A 19,936-nucleotide genomic window follows, 5' to 3' on the forward strand; every position below is an offset into this window, starting at 1 on the left:
GGCGGAGCACGCGGGCAGCGGACAGCCCAGACGCGTCTGGGCTGTCCTCTGCCCGCGTGTTCCGCCGCTTTGCTTCCTCTCCCTGGTCTGCTGGAGACCAGGGAGAGGGAGGGCGCCGTTCGTAACTGCGGATCCAACGTAAGTCAGATCCGCATAACTTGGGGACTGCCTGTACTGCTATGGAAAGGAGTGCCCTAAGTTATACTGGCCACTAGCTATCCTATGGGTTCTCTTGTGGCCTTCTAAACTCCTGGGCATCTGAACATACATACTTAAACCTTTATTTCTGATGCAATGCTCAGTGGTACCCTTTTCCTCACCTACAGCACATGCCTTTGAATTTCCATCATTAATACCACAGTACAACTCACGAAGTGAAGTATCTGAGCAACCCTGCATTATCCCGAGAGCTTTCTGTATGAATTATTTCACAAGGCAGGAGGCTGAACAGATGCCCTGGGCATTAAATAAAAGTCAAGGGACAGAATGGTGTAGCTCCATTGAAGTTAAATAGATTTACATCAGGTGAGAATCTGGCTCATTCCACATCTACCTTATTTCCTTTTAAAATAAAACCCATTAGACGAAGTTGTGAAAAGGGAAGAAGGTGTTCATTTCAGCTGCTTTTTTGCCAAGCTATTAGAAAAGCAGTTTTTGAAACATGAGCTTTTGCAGACAGGCAGCCTCATCTACCTGTGAACTTCAGCAAGTCTGAAATTCTGACATGCAATTAATATAGCAGGAAGCTCCTGATAAATTACCAGTTTGGGGAGGCAGAGAATTCTGGGAAGATTTCCCAGGAGATGGTCAAAAGCCCAATAGGTTGAGCAAAGGTTCAAGTTCTGCAGAGATGCAGGAGAACGCAGTATGAGGCTTGCTGGATACAGACTGAGCAAAGGATGGAATCAGGGGTCAAGGGAAAGAAGAGATTTATTTCCCAACTTCCAAGATTAGAATAGCCGTAGGGTGTCAGACCAATGGTCTGTCTAGCCCAAGATCCTATTTTCTGACAGTGGCCAATGCCAGGTGCCCTAGAGGAAACGAACAGAACAGGGAATCAAGTGATCCCTCCTTGGTCATCCATTCCCAGCTTCAGGCTAACAAAAGCTAGGAATACCATAACTGCCCATCCTGGCTAACAGCCAATGATGGACTTATCCTCACTGAACTTTCCTAGTTTTTTTTTTTTTAAACTACATGTAATTTCAGAGTTGTAGACTCTTCTTTAGTAACTTTAAATCTGTACCTGGCATATTGACTTTTAAAGGGTCCATCTCTGCTCTTGGCCATAACATCGTAAATTCTGAGTACTCCATCGAAGTCGTAATGGATTCACACTTCAGCTACTGTGCAGAATTTAGCTAGAGGAGTCTGCTCAATCATCTATGCCTCAGCGCATCTAACCAAGCCCAAGATGTCACAGGCTTATTATTGGTAACAGCAATTGCGTTACAGACCATCAGCCAGAGACCAACGCTGCACAAGAAAATACACAGTTCCAACCCTGATTTTCAGCAACTCGGTAACGTTTATTTACGTGCAAACCAACAGGTGTGAATTCTGCGCTCTGCTTTGGGGCACTTGCTGTAAAAAAGCAACAGACTTTCTGCTCTGACCACTGTAATGTACAACCCAACAGAAGGTGACAGGAGCTGCATTCAGAGCACTTATGGGCAACAGGCTCTCTGCCATCACCCCGGCATATGCCAGTGTGGCTGCTGAAGAATTAAGCTTTAATGAGAGAAACAATTCGGCAAGGCCTCCTTTCGTGCACGCAAAGCGAGAAGAGGGAATCAAGCTGAAGTCAAACCACTGTGGGGTTGTTCTTTTCATCAGCCACAAATGTAATCCGTGTCGTAGCTACGTATGCCCAAGCATGTGTGAACGTGCACCCCTCACAGAAACAGGGCGCTCTGCTAATAAGCTGGGCAGCATTTAAATCACTCCTGAGCACACAGATTACAGGGAACCCTGGTTCTAAGGGAAGTGCTGTCATCCACAAAGCATTTTGCTATCTTTGTGAGCCACCAAAAACTGACAGCAAAGCTACTTTTCACATCTCACAACCCCAGAGGCCCCCTGCCCTTACTACCTGAGCCCTCACAGCCTGAGGCAGCAATGCCAGAACAAGACACCATCACTTGCCCGATAGCGACTGACATTTTCAGATTTTTAACGACTTAGAAATCCACTAGCAGAGCCCAAAGCTGGCTCCCTATTACATGTCTTCAAGAAGTAAGACACCCCCAAATCCTAGATCACAACCACTCCCTCCATACCGCGTCACAACATTCTAGTATTTGGGGCCGAAGCTGCTTGAATTGTGCAGTATTCACTTTGCTTTCTGAATAGCCACCAAACATTAGGCTTGCAGTCTCTGCCTGGGAACCTGTTTTCTGACTGGTGTGTACGACAGAATGAAACTCAGACCTGACATAAGGTTGTAATTACAGTCAAGTCTCAGCATCTGCTTCCACCAGGTCTGACTCTGGCTCATCACTGTTTGGGCCATTTGTCATGCCTGGCAATCCTCCCCCTCCCCACCTCACACAGTGCAGTCTATTGAAGCCAGTGTCTGGCCAGCTCTGCACTTCTGGGCCCTGGCCCTGCTCTGTCTGGAGACTGGCTTGCTTTGTCCCTTGCCTTTTTGCCCACAACGAAGCATGAACAAGACTGGTTACCGCTCCCATCAGCTCACTGACCATTTTCCACCAGGCTCTGGTAGCCCTCCTTTCGGAATCATTGTTCTCCAAGTCAAGCATTGAAAGGCCAACTGCGGGTCACCCAGAGCACAGCAAGAGGGATTAAAACGCCACGTGGAAAAGCAAAAGCTGACTATCGAGGTGGGCATGGCTGATTGTAAGTGTTCCTTCTGCTCTTATAAAAGAAAAGCCACCCACGAACGCCAGTCGTCAGCTTACCTGCCACGCCACAGCTAGCTGGGAGATCTCTCGGCCAGACATGCCCTCTGTCAGCTTGGCAATCTCAGAACACTTTTTCCCGTAGTCAAACTGGGCCAGCTTTAGACGCCTACAAGCAGAAGCACAAGGATCAGTTTCCATTCAGGAACATCGCGAGACAAAAACAGGAATGTGAGATTTTGAGAAGTGCTCTGGCCTCCATTTAGGTGGATGGAAACAAAGTGAGGCCAACGCAGGTGCCATACGTTCGCATGCTCTCAAGGGAGCATTTACATACAGGCGCCAGGAGCTGGAATAGCACACGGACCACAGCTAGGCACAGCTATCTGTGGTGGGCTCCTAAAGGTTCCTGACCAGATTTAGACTCCTGCTGAGAAGGTTAATTAGGCCCCTGGCATCTCGAATGGAGGCAGAGGCGTCCCGCCACAAAGGTGCCGGGAACTGGTTGAAAATAATGGAGAAGTATGGCTGCTACGCTGGTTAACCATCACTATTCAAGCAATTTTATCTGCCAGCAGCAGTTCGCTTTTGGAAATTAGGAAACAAAGGATCAAACTGGCCCCCCAGTGTAATCTTGATGGTCACAGCTGGTTGTCAGCTCTTCTCTCATTAATTCGTGCCCCCCCTCTAGCTGGTGAAATTTCCACTTCTCTTCATGAGGTCTATGCCAAATGTTCCAGAGTTTCATAAGCACTAAGAAAAAAAAAGAGGGATTTGTCAGGAGGCTGCATCTCTATCCCATTTGTGGCCTGGGGACCTGAAGGACAAGACAGCGGAAGGCAAAGCTCACAGCTTACACGTAGCCCGAGCAGAGGGCTGGGAATCAAGAGACCGGGATTCTACCCCCAGCTCTGCTGACGGCATCCCGTGTGAGGGACTCCCTCTGAGCCCCAATATATCCCACTCTGCAGCATGTTGGCTCCCACCCCCACGCTGGTGGTAAGAAGGACAAAGGGGGAGATTCTGAGATAAGCTGTCAAGAGTAAGGCAGCGTGAAACTCTGAATGAGACTGAATGAGGAGTGTTCTGGAAGCAAGTTGTTGTTTGGCTCTTAGGTATTCTAGGGGCATGGCATGCAAACCACAATGTGGGTTTTTCACACAAGGGAGTCTGGACTTCGTGAGTCCCCCAGCAACTGAGAAGTGGTCAAACCCACAAAAGCCACAGTTTCATGAGGTATAAATATTTGGCTAGCAAATGAGGACTGGGATAAGCTTCCTAAAGGGGCACACACTTGAAACTGTAAGCAATCAGGAAATTTCTCTGCCTTCACTTTTGCCTCATCTCCCTTCTTTAATAGTCTCCTGACTGTTCCCCCTCCTCCCAGAGATGCTTATTCTGGGGGGCGGGGGAGAAGAAACAGGGAGAACCACTGACAGACTGGGATATGTCCCAAGCTGACCGAAACATGAATCCATTATCACCACAGCACTTACAACCCAGTGACGAACCCCAATATACTAGGTGCTGCACAAACAAAACAAAGGTCACTGCCCCAAGGAGCTTACAATCTAAATAGAAGACATGACAGATGGCCACAGACTCTGGCCACAGGCTCAGGCCATGTCTCCACTTACCGGAGGATGGACACTCCGGCGATTGATCTTTCAAGGTTTTTTTTATTTAGCAGGTCTAATAACGACCCAGTAAATCGAATGCTATGATGCCCCCATTGACTGTAGTACTACTTGCTGTCATGAGAAGAATTTCTCCTGTTGGCCTCCTGTGGGGGCCTCCCCCAGAAAAAAAAAAAAAAAAAAAAAAAAAAAAAAAAAAAAAAACAATGCAAGGTACATCGACTTCAGCCATGCAATTCACGTAGCTGGAGTTGTGCATGTTGCATCAATTTTCTCCACCAGGGTAGACCTGGCTTGACAGACAGTGGAGTACGAGGAAATTCCTTCCCCAGTGGCCTAATTACTGCCAAGAGTCCAGTCACCAAGGTATTGGGGGCCCAGTTATCACCTTCCCCAAATTCTACTCAAGAGCAGGGGATGCTCTTGAATGACGAAGAAGAAAAGCTCAGAGTCACTCTGCAGCAAACGTTCTCCTGAAGCCCTGAGAAATCCACCTTCTGATCACAAGGCGCAACTGGCTGTGAGGGCAACTTTGGCCTCCCCAGTGATGATAATCAACAAAGAGCTTTTCTCTGACTCGGGGACCAAACCCTCAGTGACCCCACTGCTCTGAGATGGGATACTTACTGTTTCCCCTCTGTGGCAGGCTTCAAGACGTGCTTATCAAAATACATCCTAACCAGTCGCTCCCGCTCTTCTAGCTGCGGTAGGTCAAAGTTCACCATTTCATCGATTCGGTCGTTGATGGCCCAATCAAACTGCTCTGGCTGGTTACTTGCTAAAACAAGCATAAACCTGGTGAGAAGAGAAGAAGGGAGAGTAGTGAGAAAGACCCCCATGGGTGTGGCTGCAATACGCCGACTCATGACTGCTGTGGCCTGGAGATCTGCACACTGCAGAGTCCACATGATGCTTGGTCCTACAATTCCTCATGTAACTTTGCAGTCGTAGCAACATGTACCCAGATCCTATTGCAGCATGACATAGTACATGGGTTAGAATGTGCAACATGCACATGTTACACAAGACATTCATCTTTTCCCACTTTCTAATCCTCCAGCGAAGGCCTGCTCGGTGTGGCCATTGCTTCGACTGCGACAGATGTGGGCTGGAAAGAGGCTTGGAACACCAGCACAGAAGCAGCTGGCTAGAGCGTGAGAGCCAACAAATAGACCAGCACCGATATCACCCATACTAGCTGAAGAGACTGGCCCAGAGGCTGGCAAGAGGACAGATTCTCTCACACCTCAAGGTCACTGGTTCACACTCACTCCAGAGAGCTGGATGAAAGCTCTTACCCTCTAGCAGCAGTCTGGTATCTTAAATGAAACAAGATTGGGGGGAGGGAGAAAAGAGGCTCACAAAAAACTTGCTGCACAGAGAGAACCTTTGCTGGCTCTTTCAGTGGAAACACCAAAGACTGGTCAGAACCATCTTCCTTTAGGATAGCAATAGGCAACGTAAGCTAGTGAGTGGGCTGCATGACTGACCCTCCATCTCAGGGGGCTTCAAAATTGTCATAACCAAGGCAGTGTCCTGGAACAGGGTCATTTTGCTCACTGTGCTTGCGTGCCTAGAATTTGCAGGGGGTGCCGATGGAACCGTAGCAGCGCTTTGACTGGATGCAGAGGGAGCGCCCAGCTCTCACAGTCAATGCTATGTACAGAACCTCACTTCATGTACCCTGGCTTTACGTGTGCATCACTTCAGTAATGCTGATAGGGGGAAAAACCAAACAGTCCAAAATCAGTGGAATTTAGTAACCCTGCATGTGGGCACCAGTAAACAAAAGTTTTCACGAGCCACATATACAACCCATGCTACATATACAAGCCATATACAAGCCAGCCCCATGCTCGGAGGAGACTCCCCAGTGATGGCACAGTTGTGGCTGCACCCGCTTTGTGACAGGACTATTTGGGTCCCTGCGGTTCAGAAGCAGCTGTTTGCAGGCACATTAATTCCTCTGGAAAGATGGAAACATTTAGCAGCAGGGAGCCTGCAAGTGGCAGGGAAATTGCTTTTGATTTAAACCTGGATAACACCAGGCATTTCCTTCAGCGCGAACATGCAGGGAGAGCCCAGCCTTTGAAGCACACTGGCAAGCGCACCTAAGAGAAGGTGGTGTTCAAGATCGGGCAGGCCAAGGGAAGCCGACCTGACCTCCCATTGCTCCAGCAGCTACCCACCCCTGCCCTCTCGCTCCCTGCCTGGTGTCTTCCCAATTTGCATTTTGAAACCGCCTGCTTTTTCGCTTTGTAACGATGCACTCTCCGCATGCCAATTTTACTTTAATGAAATTAATTGATGTGACTGGCTTAATGGTGCTGGTTAATTTGAAATGGGCTTGTAACAGCAGCTTTCGGAATATCAACACTCTTTGCCATTTGTTTAAATCCAGGCCTGCCAGAGGCCATGTTCTTTGCATTTATTTGCAACGATAGCTTGTCTGGCCCCAAAGTTGCACTGGCATGAACCTATTTCATCTGCTGAGCCATGGGGGACACACAGACGGGCTTTCCTAGACAGAGGGCTTTCCTCGGGCAGGGGAAAGATTAAGTGAGACACCTTGATAGAAGGGATCTGAGAAAGTCTCTTGGAGATGTTGGGCACCTGTTATTAACACTCTGATTTCCTGGTACATCCTCTGGGGAAGCTAAGGTCAGTTGTATAAAACTGAACACTCAGAGGCAGTTCCTGCTAAGTAACAGAACTCTCCGGGTCCCACTGATGCTGGTTTCTTTACATGGACCATCAGAGTCACATCCCAAAATTCCCATCTATGGCTAGCATGGAGGATTTGACAACTAAAAAAGCTGCACTGAGAATCTCTCAATTAAGCCATGTACAAAATCCAGGAAGGGTTGGTTAGTTTTCCTAGAATGGCTCACTGCAGGAGTCATGGGCAAGTTACGTACCCATCAAAATGAAGAACTGATCATTTGGATTGGAGCACGGGACCAGCAAACCCAGGAACAAGCTTCTCCAGAGCTCTGCCCAATGCACCTCAAAAAGGGAGCTCAAGCGCCCAGGCTGTTTCCGGATCGCTGTGTGACTGACTCTGCCCACTTCTATATTTACCCACACATCGAGGCTCTGGGATCTTCTGGCTTCCGATTTAGCAGGTCTAGTAAGGACCTGCTAAATCGAATGCTGAGGGTGCCCCCCTTTGGGCACGGATACTCCTACTCCTCATGAGGTATAAGAGAATTGACGGGAGCGGTTCTCCCATCAACCTCCAGTTGTGGGCATGGTGTCAAAGTTTGAAACAAGGTACGTTGACTCCAGCTACACAATTAACACAGCTGGATTTGCACATCTTAATTCAAAGTTATCTTCTAGTGTAGACCTGGCCTGTGATGCTAGGCTTCAGTTTACCCTTGAAATATAGAGCCATAAGGTTTACTCCTTGGGAGGAAAGACAGAAAATAATTGCAATAAACCTTGAGCTGCAACACACTATTATTCCTGAGTCCTGGGGCTTCTTCTGGACAAAACTCCCTAGCTGCTGCTCTATTGTTTTGGCAAGACATAGGGCAAACAACAGCCTTTAAGATACCTGATGATTAGACATTATACAGCTTTACCCTTTAAATCTTTGCTGTGTTGTCTTAACACACCACAACGCTCACTCAGAACGTGTAGCATTTGTTCTACACCGCTGGGAAATACTGAAGTAGCACTGCTTAATTCTTAGCATTGCTAGAACTTTTCCAAGTGCTTCAGAAAATGAGACCAAGAATCCCCATCCCCATTGTACTGCAGGGGAAACCAAGGCACAGGAATTCAGCGTGCCAGGAAGAGACTCCAGAATGTGTGTCTCACGTTTCAGTGCCCCCTATGTAGTTGGCCACATTCCCACCCTATTAAAACACCTGAAAAGTTTAAGGGGGATCAATGTACCTAAACCATACACTTTGCAGGCTATAGCTCTCATCCCTGCTAAGGAGAGTCCAGTGGGTGCCTCGGAGGAAAATCCCTTAGCTAACTGTCCTGAGCAGTCAGACTATTACCATGACAATGTGCACTGTCTATGTCCTTCATTACATTTTAATCACTGGGCAGCTGACCTCCTGGCACTCTCAAAGGAGATGGCTATTTTTGATTTGGCTCATGTATAAAAGGAGAAATTTAATTATCAAGCAGATTTGGCAAAGAACCAAGTAATACGACTAAGGGAGGAAAAATCACCTTTATGTGACCATTATGATCAGCGGGAAATGAATCCCATTAGGTGAAAGAGTGCTCTCCAAATGGGAAATGCTGACTGTACAGAAGCAGGGCAGAAGGTGAAAGACAGCCAGTCTAATTCACATGCACGCATCTTTGACAAGAACACCCCACAATAACCTGCATTTGGGGACACACGTGACTGGCTCAGAGAATAGCTCTAAGTGTATTTACAATAGAGAGGACAAATATATGCAATCCACTTGACAGCTTGTTCACAAGTGAGACCAGGGCCAGCTTTAGGCACGAGAGATGGCTCGCTCTGAGGCACATGGTCAGAGGGGACACTAGAACAGGATGAGAGCTGCAAGTCAGATGCCAGGATGTCCTGTCAAAAGGGTTCAAACTAGGGATGTTAAATATTGACTAACTGACTAATCAAATAGTCAATGCAAAATTCATCTACTATTCAATTAGTCGATAGGGCACCTCCGCCTCTGAAGTGTAACAGCCACCCAAAGCCTGTTGCTATACTTCAAAGGTGTGAAAGTCACATGGAGCACAGGGTCAGCTGGGGACTCCCCCGCTGACTCTGGGCTCCGTGCAGCACTGCTGCTTTGAAACACCGCGAGGAGCCTGACCCCAGGCTCCCCATGGCACTTCAAAGAGATAGTGCTGCATGGAGCCCGGGGTCAACGGGGGAGTCCCTGGCTGATCCCGGGCTCCATGCAGTGCTGCTGCTTTGAAATGGCATGTGCAACCTGGGGACACCCCAGCTGGCCCCGTGTTCCTTGAGACATTTCAAAGCGGCAGTGCTGCTTGGAGCCCACGGTCTGGCCCCAGGCTTCATGCAGTGCCGCCGCTTTGAAGTACCCCATCCTCTTTCCCCTCCTCCTTGTGATGCAGGCAGCAAGGTGGGGAGAGAGGGGGGAGACTAGTTGACTAGCCTCCTGACTATCTGATAAGCATTTGCTTATCGGATAGCTGACTAGTCCTTCACATCCCTAGTTCAAACACACATCTGAGTGCCACTCAACCTCATGGTGAGCCTACCACTTTAAGTAACACTGATGTCCAAGAAGTCAGACTCCGCTGGCTTAGCAGAAATGCTAACTGCTCAAGGAGAAAGTTTGTGTTTATGCTTCCTTCAAGGCGATCTACAGACCCATATACCACCTCTAACTAAGGATTTTAAGATGCGGGTAATTGGGTAATCGTGTAGTCAATACAATTTGACTAGGCTTATCGGGTAGTAGACTATTTGATTACTCTTTTATATCCCTACCCATATCAATTAAGGTCGTACAACGCACCTCAAACACTAGAATAGAGCTATATGCCGTATCTGCATGTATAAGGACTACTAGATCTGTTGTACCACATATTCGAACGAGATCTGTACAAGCTCCCTTCAAACACTTTCTGGGGCACCCAAAGAGCCTCCAAGTTTGACAATTTGGAGTCTCCACCCTGCACGACACTTAGGAGCTTATTTTCTGGCTTCAAGGAAAGAGAAGCAGGTGACCACATTTACATATTACTTTTAAGAAGTCAGTCACTCAGTTTGCTCATCAGACTTTTGTATTTGATGGAAGAGCTCAAAGGTCTAACTCCCAATGACCCTCTTCACTTGCATACCCTTTCACCAGGCAAAAAAGGACGTAGTGACTTTTGCCTGCTTTTTGCAGCACTGGAGTTGCTGTACTCCAGAGAATGGGTTCTTACTTGTTGCTGTGCTGTCCTGTCCTGTGCAGAAATGCGTTCAGTGTCGCTCTCAGGTCTTCACTGATTTTCTCCTGCAGAGATACATTTCAGAGACTGGTCAGTCACCCTTGGGCTGCAACCTTTCCAAATACTAATAGTCATTTTTGTGTTTGTATGGTAGTTGCCTAGAGACCTTGCACAAAGCCAGGGCCCCTTAGATGAGGCACTGTGTACACACTAAGTGTGCCTGCTCTGAAGAGCTTGCAAGCTACATATTCAAGAGAGTGGGAAGGGAAAAAACACAGAAGTGAAAGTTACCAAGCACACCAGTGGCAAAGGCAGGAAAAGAACCCAGCTCTCTTGGCTCCCAGTACAGTGCGCTAGCCACTGGATCATGCTGCCTCTGGCTATCTAATGTACTTAAGGGAAGCTGTCATTTTCTATCTAGGTACTTGAAAGGAAGGGGAATAAATAGCTGCAGTAAGCAAAGGATTCCCTTGCATTGTATGAACATGATTTCTCCAGAGCTGGTTATAAAAAAACCTTTAACTGGTTCACTTGGATGCTGAGTGCTGGGCCTCAGAGCAATGCGCAGCATGGGAATTTGTTCAACAGGCAAAAAGAAATTTGTGGCTTTTTTGGTGAAACTTTGTTACTGCTGTGGAAAGCAACTCAGATTTTACAGAAGCCCAAGCCAGCCACTGGCCAGGGTAACACACACCTGCAGGGGCACGGCAGTGAAATGTGGGATCATGTTTCCTCTGCCTCCTGTTATTTTAATTACTTATTTTCTTTCCTATCCCCAGCCACCTACAAGACTTCCAATACACAGTTCATGCTACCCCTCCATTTCCCATGTCAATTTCGAGTGAGGTTGCACCAGGCAGTTGCAAGAGGGCAATTTCTCCTCTTCAAGTCACTAGATTACATAAAGAGTAGGGCACCTGGCAGTATTAATCATTTTTGCCTGGTGAAACTAACTAATCCGGTTAATCATGAAGGCTGCTTGCTGAGTGACTGACCCCCACCACACACAGATGGAGCTGCATGGAAAGTACTCACTGTCGCCCTCTTCCGTAGGAAGGCGTCTGCTTCATCCACAAACAGCAAGAGGCTGTGAAGGGAAAAAAAGCTAAAACAAGCAGAAACACAGGGAAACAAATACAAGGCAAGAGGGCCAATGACCTACAGTCCCCTAACTGGCTAAGGATACCTCCCCCTTAGACCTGATCAGCTGAGGTGTCTAAGTGGACACTCCACTGGTGTATATGGGGAGTGGCTGCTGGTGGGGTCCCACAGACTTGGAAATTGTAGCCCAATGGTCAGAAATCACCTTAATTGGGAACTTTCAGGGCACAGGGCAAAGCTCTTCTCTTTTCTCCAGCTGTCTGAAACAGGAGGGAGCATGGAATAGCTACAGGGAGTCTGAGGCTTTGAATTGCATGGTTTAATGGAAGTGGATAATCCTAAATTGTACTGCTGCACTTGAGTTATGTTCAAGTAATTAAGTAGGGTAGGTGCTCCTAGCGTTTGTATACATCTAAGTAAACGAACAGCTCGAGGTACTAGGCAGACATCCAAGAACCCAACAGGCTGCGGCTGCTGTTATTTCACCAATGTGATTTTCAGATCACTGCCATGGAATGAAAATTTCCCCCACTAACTGGTGGTATTTTCCCCATATCTTCTCTTTGTTAGCTTAATTGTTTTTGAATACACAGATGGAAATAATGGTTTTATTACTTATGTATTTGTTTCTCCAGGTAAAGTCAATGAATAATTCAGAAAATAAATGCTTTGGTAACACAAAGTTTCTGGTCCCTGCAGGAGACAGAGGGTAAAGAGAGGAGACCAGTATATTATATTCCTATCTAACACAGAGAATAGATGTTGTTTCAAGTGATCCAAGTGCCTTATTTAAAAAAACCCTTTTACTGAACTCCAGCGCTCCTGAAAATATTCTCAGCTACTCCTTCCCAATGGCACAGTTTGAGTTGCCTTTGCCCCTGCCTCCAAATATTGGCAACTTAACTGCTCAATGTCAACTCTGAAAGACAATACGTCCTTGATGGAAGCAGGTTAGAAGCTTGCGCACACTGCTCCTAGAACGTGAATGTATATACCCATGGCCTTTGCCGTTTACTATTTCTGGGATGGAGCCTTGAGATGTAGCAAGTGTGTATGTTCAAATTCCAAACCAACCAGTGCTGTGAAGTGTGGCAGTCTGCTGGGGAGTCTGGTTTAGAGGAGGGAACCTCACCTCTCTTTCCCTTGCCCTCCCCAACAACCTGCCCAGAAAAGAGCCTGCCTACTGAGGACACCCTGTCTGGAGTAGGAAAGTGATCCAAACCAACGGAAAGCAGGCTGGGGTTCCTCCAGCACACCCTCAGGTGGCCATTTTCTGGCACATCTAATGCTAGTCCCTTTCCCTACAAACTGCATGCCCTCCCCTTTACAGCCTCCATTCAGGGAAGTTTATTTTGCTAGCTTTAAATATCGACTTTGGGGGGGAAATTAAAACATTTTGGTGAGGAACACAGCAGAGTATCAGTATGGACATGGCACGAAAGTGTCTGTCTGAACCAATCGCAGTGCACATCAGTCACCAATTAGCTTTCTCCACGCAAGGCTTACACTCTGCAAAATAGCACAGCAGCAAAATAAGACTGCTCCCAGGCCGCGATTGGATTTTAATATGCCGGGAGAGGGCATAGGTGCACAGAGGGATAGCGGCTTCATGCCTGGCTGCCACTCGCACAAAGCAATGCACATCCCCGCAGACAGACTGGCAAGGTGCGCTCTCAAGACTCAAAAGTGGGGATTTAGCATCAATGAAAGAACCACTCCAGACTATTTGTTGTAAAAGGGATTTTGGAAAGACAGACTGTGACACAAACTGATCAAGAAGGCACCATGTGGTGAAATGGATTTCCCTCCTTCCTCCTCTCCTTGTTACAAATATCAGGAACAGAATTCCCTGTTTTTGATGGAAGCTCATTGGCAAAAGAACCAGACAAGCAGGGAGATCATGACACCACAACAGCCTGTAACTTGATAAACAGAAAGGGGAGGGAATTACTAGATTCTCTAACAGAGGTGGGGACCACTGACCCACAGGGGAAAAAAAATTTAATCTGGGGCCACATGCAAGTGAGAAGCAAAACATAACCCTCAGTGACTTGGCCTCCTCAAGTGAGAAAGAGAAAAAACCCCTAAGAAACAGGAAAAAAATAAATTCCCTTTACACCCATCAAGCTCCAGTCCCAGGGGTAGAGGAGGAGGCATCAAGGCTCAGGGTTTATGGCCTACAGCTGGATTAACTCTTCTGGTGGCTTGAGGCTAGTAGATCATGGGGCCCCCAGGCCAAAAACAAGGAGTAGAGGGTGCAGGAGGGGACTGCCCAGGAGTGGTTCGGGGGGAGGGTGTGGGGTCTGGGCAGGAGGGAGGGTGCAGGAATGGGCTGAGGGTGAGGGATCTAGGCGGGAGTGGTGCACAGGTAGCTCCACGCAGTTTTGCGGGATCCAGGGGAGTGATGATTAGCCAATGGGAGTGATGGGGGCAGTGCCTGCAGGGAGCGCTTCCCTACATTGTGCAGAAGGGATGCCAATTAGACAATTAACCGATAAGCCTAGGCTAATCTGTTGACTAGTCACATTACCCTCTGCATCAGAGTCAGCAAGGGGGGGGGGAGCAGGAGCCAGCGCTGGGGGGAGCCATCTTAAAGCAGATTCCCCCAGCACTGGCTCCGCAGTGCCAGCTGCCCTCCACCTTCCAAGCTGCTGCCTCTATCAGAGTCAGCAGCAGCAGGACGGGGGAAGTAGAAGCCTCCATGAAACAGCCCCTGTCTGTGGGGGGGGTCCGAGCTTCCCGCAGACAGAGGCTGCTCTGCATCTCCTCTGTCAGCAGCAAGCTCAGGACCCCACAGACAAGGGCTGCATGTTGCTACCTATCAGAGGCAGCAGGGCGGCAGGCAGATGGTCTATATGGGGAGCTGTTTTTTAAACTGGCTCCCCTCGCAGACTGGCTCCTGCTTGCAACCCCGCAGCATGGTGTGGCAGAGGGCTCCCCGGGAGTGGTGGCAGAGTGCATTGGCTGCCAGCCCCGCCCTTGGGAACTACAGAATAGTCAAGCAACCAATAAGAATTCATGGAGTTACTCAACTATCCTATTACTTGACATCTACCATCCCTAGCGTGCAGGGCCACTTCCTCCCCCTCCCGGCAGAGTCCACAGGCCAGATGCTGCCCATGGCTTGCCTTGATTGGGCCTGAGGCTCTAGCAACGGCGCCAGTTCACCCCTCTGTGGTAGGGGAAGCTCTGCGGGCCGTAGGTTCCCCACCCCTGCTCTAAAACCTGGACATGGCTCAATTTTTGTTAACATTTAATTGCAACCACTGACACTCTTAGGAGAAAAGCTCTTGGATTCACCCCTCCCACTTCTTCACCCAGGAACAGAGGTCTCAGTCCAGTTCTCTGTTCCTCTAGGAAGACTGTCCAGATAGGCCTGGCATCCCGGAGAAGCCTCAGGTAACAAGCAAACTGAATATTATTCTTTCTGACTGAGGGGGTCGGGAGGGGAGGGCTCCTTTAGCCCTTTATACCTCGTTAAGCAGCAGCAGGGGGCTCCTCCGTGCAGGTCACTATTAAAAGGTACGATTTGGGACGGCTGAAGGAACACCTGGTCCGTTAAGAGTTTCCACTCAGTCCCAGAAGCACCTGTAGGTACCTAAGTGACCTGGGATCCTGTGCTCACTGAAGCTACTGCTGCCTCAGCTTTGCTGGAAGTAGGGCCCAAGCCAGTCAGCCTAAAGCTTATGAGGGTACATCCACTGAGACTGAAGTACAGACATACTGTTGCTAAAGGCTTGGGCACTACACACTCCCATTCCACTAGGTCCCCCGTGCAAGATAAAGGATCTAGGCAAAGCTCAGATGCCAGTGGCATTCCTACTTACCCTCTCCTACTCGTGTTAGCCCAGTCAAAGACCTTGTGCATGGCAGTAACTCCTTCCCGCCCCATGGGGGCGACATCGCCACCTGTCATGATGGCATAATCCATGCCGGAATGCATGGCTAATTTCTGGAAAACAGAAAGAAGGAAGAGCAAAGAGGTTGTGAGTGGTGATTGAAATGTTCTCTCTCTACTGCATAGTACAGAGCAAGGCGGCGCAAGAGTGTTAAATTACTGACATCATCCATGGCTTGGGACATGTCAGAGCCTCTCCACCTCATTTGCCCACCTGTGAAATTCTGGGAATACCTTCCTCAACTGGGTAAAGGGAATATTAATGCTAGTAAATTGCTCTGCTGATCAAAAAGGAAAGTCCGAGTAGTACTAAACGCTGCTCTCAATCACAGGGGGCACGAGCAGAGTATTTTCAGGAAAAGGACGGAAGGCAGAATGGATAGCCATGAGGGCAGACTTAGGAGATCCAAATTCACACATTTTAAAACACAGAAGGGACTAATTCTAATCCTAAAGTCTGACTTCCTACACAGCACAGGCCAGAGATCACCTAGTCACTTCTGCATTAAGTCCAGACCTTCTGCTTCAGCTGGAGCACATATCTTAGAAAGACATCCCATCTTGATTTAAAGCCCATGTGAGTTCCAATGGTTATTACCCTGCCTGTTAAAATGTTCACTTGACTTGTAGCCTAAATATATCTAGCTTCAGCCGCCAAACCAGGGATCTTGTTGTACCTTTGCCTGCTAGATCAGAGCCATAAAACACATCTTCTCACTTAGTATTTGCACATCTTGGTCAAGTCATCTCTCTCTCTCAGTGAAACTACAGTTGTAAAGAAGCTTTTCCAAAAGTCAAATAATTCTCAGAGCAATTCTGAATCCTTTCCAATCTGATATCCTCTTCCCGTCCCCCCGTTTGTTTGTTTTTTAAGAACCGGACACCAGAAGGTCAATGTCAGGCAACTCATTTAACCTTTCTATGCCTCAGTTCCCCACCTTCTCATTGCCTTTTGTGTCCCCTTCTCTGCATTGTTTGTTTAGACTGTAAAGGCTTCAGGGCAGAGACTCTTCCTTTCCTGCCTGGGCAACATAATGGAGCCCTAATTTCAACTAGTTCTTTTGGGGTTAGAGTGATATAATCCATGAGGGATGAAGCTCTGCACTTCTCTGTTTGCTGGTGGAGTTATAAACCTGGATTACTGACGACTATTTAATTTAGTCTGAAGGCTAAAGAAGTTATGGAACTTTCCTTTCCCTTTTGTAGGCTGTCTTCAATGCCTGACAAGTCCCTCGCCTGGTGTCATGAAGAAACCTTTGGAGTGGGTCAGGAATTTATGCCACAAGCCTGGAAGTGAGGGGAAAATCTGCGGTGGTTTTGCTAAATCACAGAATGCTAGCCCAACCCCCAGGCAGGCTGGAAGCCTGTGTTGATGGAGCAGGTCGGAAGTGACATGGAACCAGAGAACCAGGAGAGTCTCCCTTCACCCCCCAAGCTTTGGAGCTGTAGGCTAAGAGCAGAAGGGGCCATCATGACCCTCTAAACCCGACCTGCATATTGCAGGCCAGAGAACCTCGCTCATCCACACCTGAGGTAAACCCCTAAGCTCTGGCTGAGTTACTGAAGGGCTCAACCCATGATTTCAAGACCATGACATTAATTCCCAAATTTCCTCAATACGGGAGGCTGATAGGGGATTAGCCTGCAACTGCCCATGCCCAAAAGCAACAGAGGGGCTTAGTCAATTGTTCAGTCTGTCCCCAACACACAAGGACTCTGTCACAAGATACATGCACATGTGACCACCCGTTCCACACAGACCCTCTGGGTTCAGCTGAGTGTAGGGAAAGAGCATACCAGGACAGCGCCTCTCCCTCCCCCACGCCCCATATCAGGAGGTGGTGGCAAAGAGCAGCTTGAGGGAGCCCAGCCTGGAGCAGGCTGAATTAAGGAAAGAGCTCAAATAGCCAGCCCAGTTCTTTGCCACCCCGTTCTGCTGAGTCAGCCGAAGGAAGTTACCTGAAGGAGCAAGTGAACAAGGCAGCTCATGCAGGGAAGTGACAGCCACAGCCACCGACACCATTAACACCTTCCCATCTCCAGTGAAACAGGCTTAGCTGTACCGGCCAATTAATTGCTGGGCAGCAGGAAGCAGGGGAAAAAAGCTTTGCTTTGTCCATTAAAATCACCCAGCTCCCGCTGCTAATATTGAAAGTGTTCTGAATCAGGTTGACAGTGCTGGGAGCTCAGAGCCACATCTGCGGCATTGACATCCTGCCACCCCACACAGCTACTTAGCAGATTGTTGACCCACAGAGCCCTACATTGCATGAGGCAGAAAATCCAGTCACGTTGCTCCGTGCTGCCATCTTTTGTTGTTTGCGGAAGAGTGAGCTCGTGGAACTGCTGTGTTCTGGTAAAACCGGTCTGAACACTGATGCTGGGATACAAGTCAGTGGTTTCCAACCTCTTTCCCAGCGGATGGGTGGCCACATGACAAAAGCCACCCACAACCGGCCAATGATCAGACGGGCTAGGGAAACACACACAGTGGCCCCTAGAGGACAGGACTGAAGAAGATCAATGGAGCAGCATGAGCAAGAGTTCATAGCTGCTGCTTCAGCTTTACCTGTTCTGTGGAGAGTGGACATCCACGTCCAGGGCTAATACCTCACGCTTCACCTCGGAAAGGATAGCCAACTTCACTGACAAGTACTATGCCATTCTTGTTGGGAAGAAATGACCCAAATTACAGGACACAACTAGAAGACTGATTTCATACCTTAAGAATTGTATCCAAAGAGGAGAAAAACCCTGGACATTTCAAGAAAGCACAAGGGGGGCTCCGAATTCCCAGGATGGTGTCTCCCAGCGTAGAAGTGCTACCCGAAAGAGCACCGTACACACTTGCTCAGAGGAGGGGGACAGGAGGGCATAATGGAGATGTGAACATCAAGATGGTGCAGATTTCTCTCCCCAACTCCCATTCATGGGACCATAGGAGTGTAGTAAGATGAGGGCCTGAATCAGAAGCCCACATATTACAGGCCAGATATGAGGCTAATACGAAGCGGAGTGAAGCTGTGAGCAAGAGGCAGGTCCTGCTCACAGAAGTTGGCAAGAACACGGCCAACATTACAGAAACACTCAGACCTCAGAGATACTAGGCACAGGCCTTCAGCACATTCCAGAAGGGTCATAACAGAACACCTAGTAAAGGAATATCTTGCTACTACCACACTCCCCACAGAGAACAGGAACGTACTGACCCAGGTTCAGGACAGGGTCCAAGCTGACAGCACGACAGACAGGGATCAAACCCCTGTGTACAAAGTAATGGGTGTATCTTGGTAACGTAAGAGAGTGGCAACCTGATACATGAGGAGTGATGTGTAACTTGTTTGTGCCTGTGTATAAAAATGTACCCCAAAGAGTTGTCTTTGTCCAACTGAAGGGGCAGTGTCACATTCCTGGCACTGGGTTGGGCCACTGTCAGAGGGTACATATGCGCAGTGGTTCAGTGGAGTCTACTGACAACTATTATTGTACTTCCTTTGACAATAAACCTGGCCTGGTGCCATTGATCCGTATCTGATTTTGTAAGTTTTGGGGGCTCTCACAGAGTCTGCTGTGTTGACCTGCGCAAAGTCAACACGACATACAAGAGGTGCACACACGCACACAGACGGTTTTCATAACTGATGGAGCAGGAGACCTGTTAGGACCCCCTGACTACCACGAGGAGCTTGAGATGGCAAGAGATCTACAAGAACAGGGCTTATTTCCTTAGAGGAGATCACAACTGATGCTTTCCCTCCCATCGAGTTGTTAAATAACATGCTGGTAGGCCTATGTCCCCTTATACTAGAGGTGTGTTTGGTCCACACTTGTTCTGAGAGATTCTGACGGCTGATCCATCGCTAGACTTTACAACCAATGAAGTTGAGATAAGCAGATGAATTCTAACAGCAGCTAGTTTCCTACGGCACTGGCAGCATCTCCTTTTGTTATTTGGGAAGGTTTATAACTCCCATGCTGCAGCTCCACTGCTCAGCAGTTATTCGCCCATATTTTAGTTATAGCACCCATGTGCCCAATGCTACCGCCTAAAGACAAAAGAACAAGTCTAAGCACGCAGGGTCTTTGGATCCAGGTGCTGGGGAATTCTGGCTGGCAGCAAGGTGTGGATTCAGTGCCACACAACCCCACCACGGTTAATCACGAGTGACAGTCAATCCAAACAGTCATAATGGACTATCTGGTGGTGTCACAGGCTAAGGAAAAGAAGGCTCCTGCTGTGATAATGTCGTCTTTCACTACAACTAAATGTAATGTTTGTGAAATGTATTCTCTCAGGAACACTCGAAAGCTTTTATTTTTACAGACACCCGTTCGGCAATGGTGGAGACAGTCAAGCCCTAGCAGTGTATCAACTCCAAACCTGAGAGCTCATCTCAAGAGATAAGATGCTAGTTCAGTCTCCGACTCATACAACTGGCTTGGTGACTGGATGCTCTAAATGCAAGAATTTAGGAACAGTCAATGAAACACAAAGGTGACAAAAAACTGAAAAGGAATGACATTTCCACAGCATGAAG

The 19,936-nt window shown here is 48.1% G+C and overlaps 1 protein-coding gene across 1 annotated transcript in view; it reads right to left on the minus strand.

The window, feature by feature from the left end:
* LOC102462273 (ATPase family AAA domain containing 3A) overlaps nt 1-19,936 on the minus strand; it is a 75,723-nt gene that overhangs the window by 20,063 nt on the left and 35,724 nt on the right. The window contains exons 11-15 of the mRNA XM_075906421.2: nt 15,328-15,452; nt 11,435-11,486; nt 10,394-10,464; nt 5,126-5,293; nt 2,922-3,030 (exon numbers count right to left, since the gene is read on the minus strand). Coding sequence (XP_075762536.1) covers nt 2,922-3,030; nt 5,126-5,293; nt 10,394-10,464; nt 11,435-11,486; nt 15,328-15,452 — 525 coding nt within the window. The remainder of the gene's footprint in view (nt 1-2,921; nt 3,031-5,125; nt 5,294-10,393; nt 10,465-11,434; nt 11,487-15,327; nt 15,453-19,936) is intronic.

The sequence above is a fragment of the Pelodiscus sinensis genome, chromosome 24, assembly GCF_052426305.1.
Source record: "Pelodiscus sinensis isolate ZL-2025 chromosome 24, ASM5242630v1, whole genome shotgun sequence".
Taxonomy (NCBI): Eukaryota; Metazoa; Chordata; order Testudines; family Trionychidae; genus Pelodiscus; species Pelodiscus sinensis.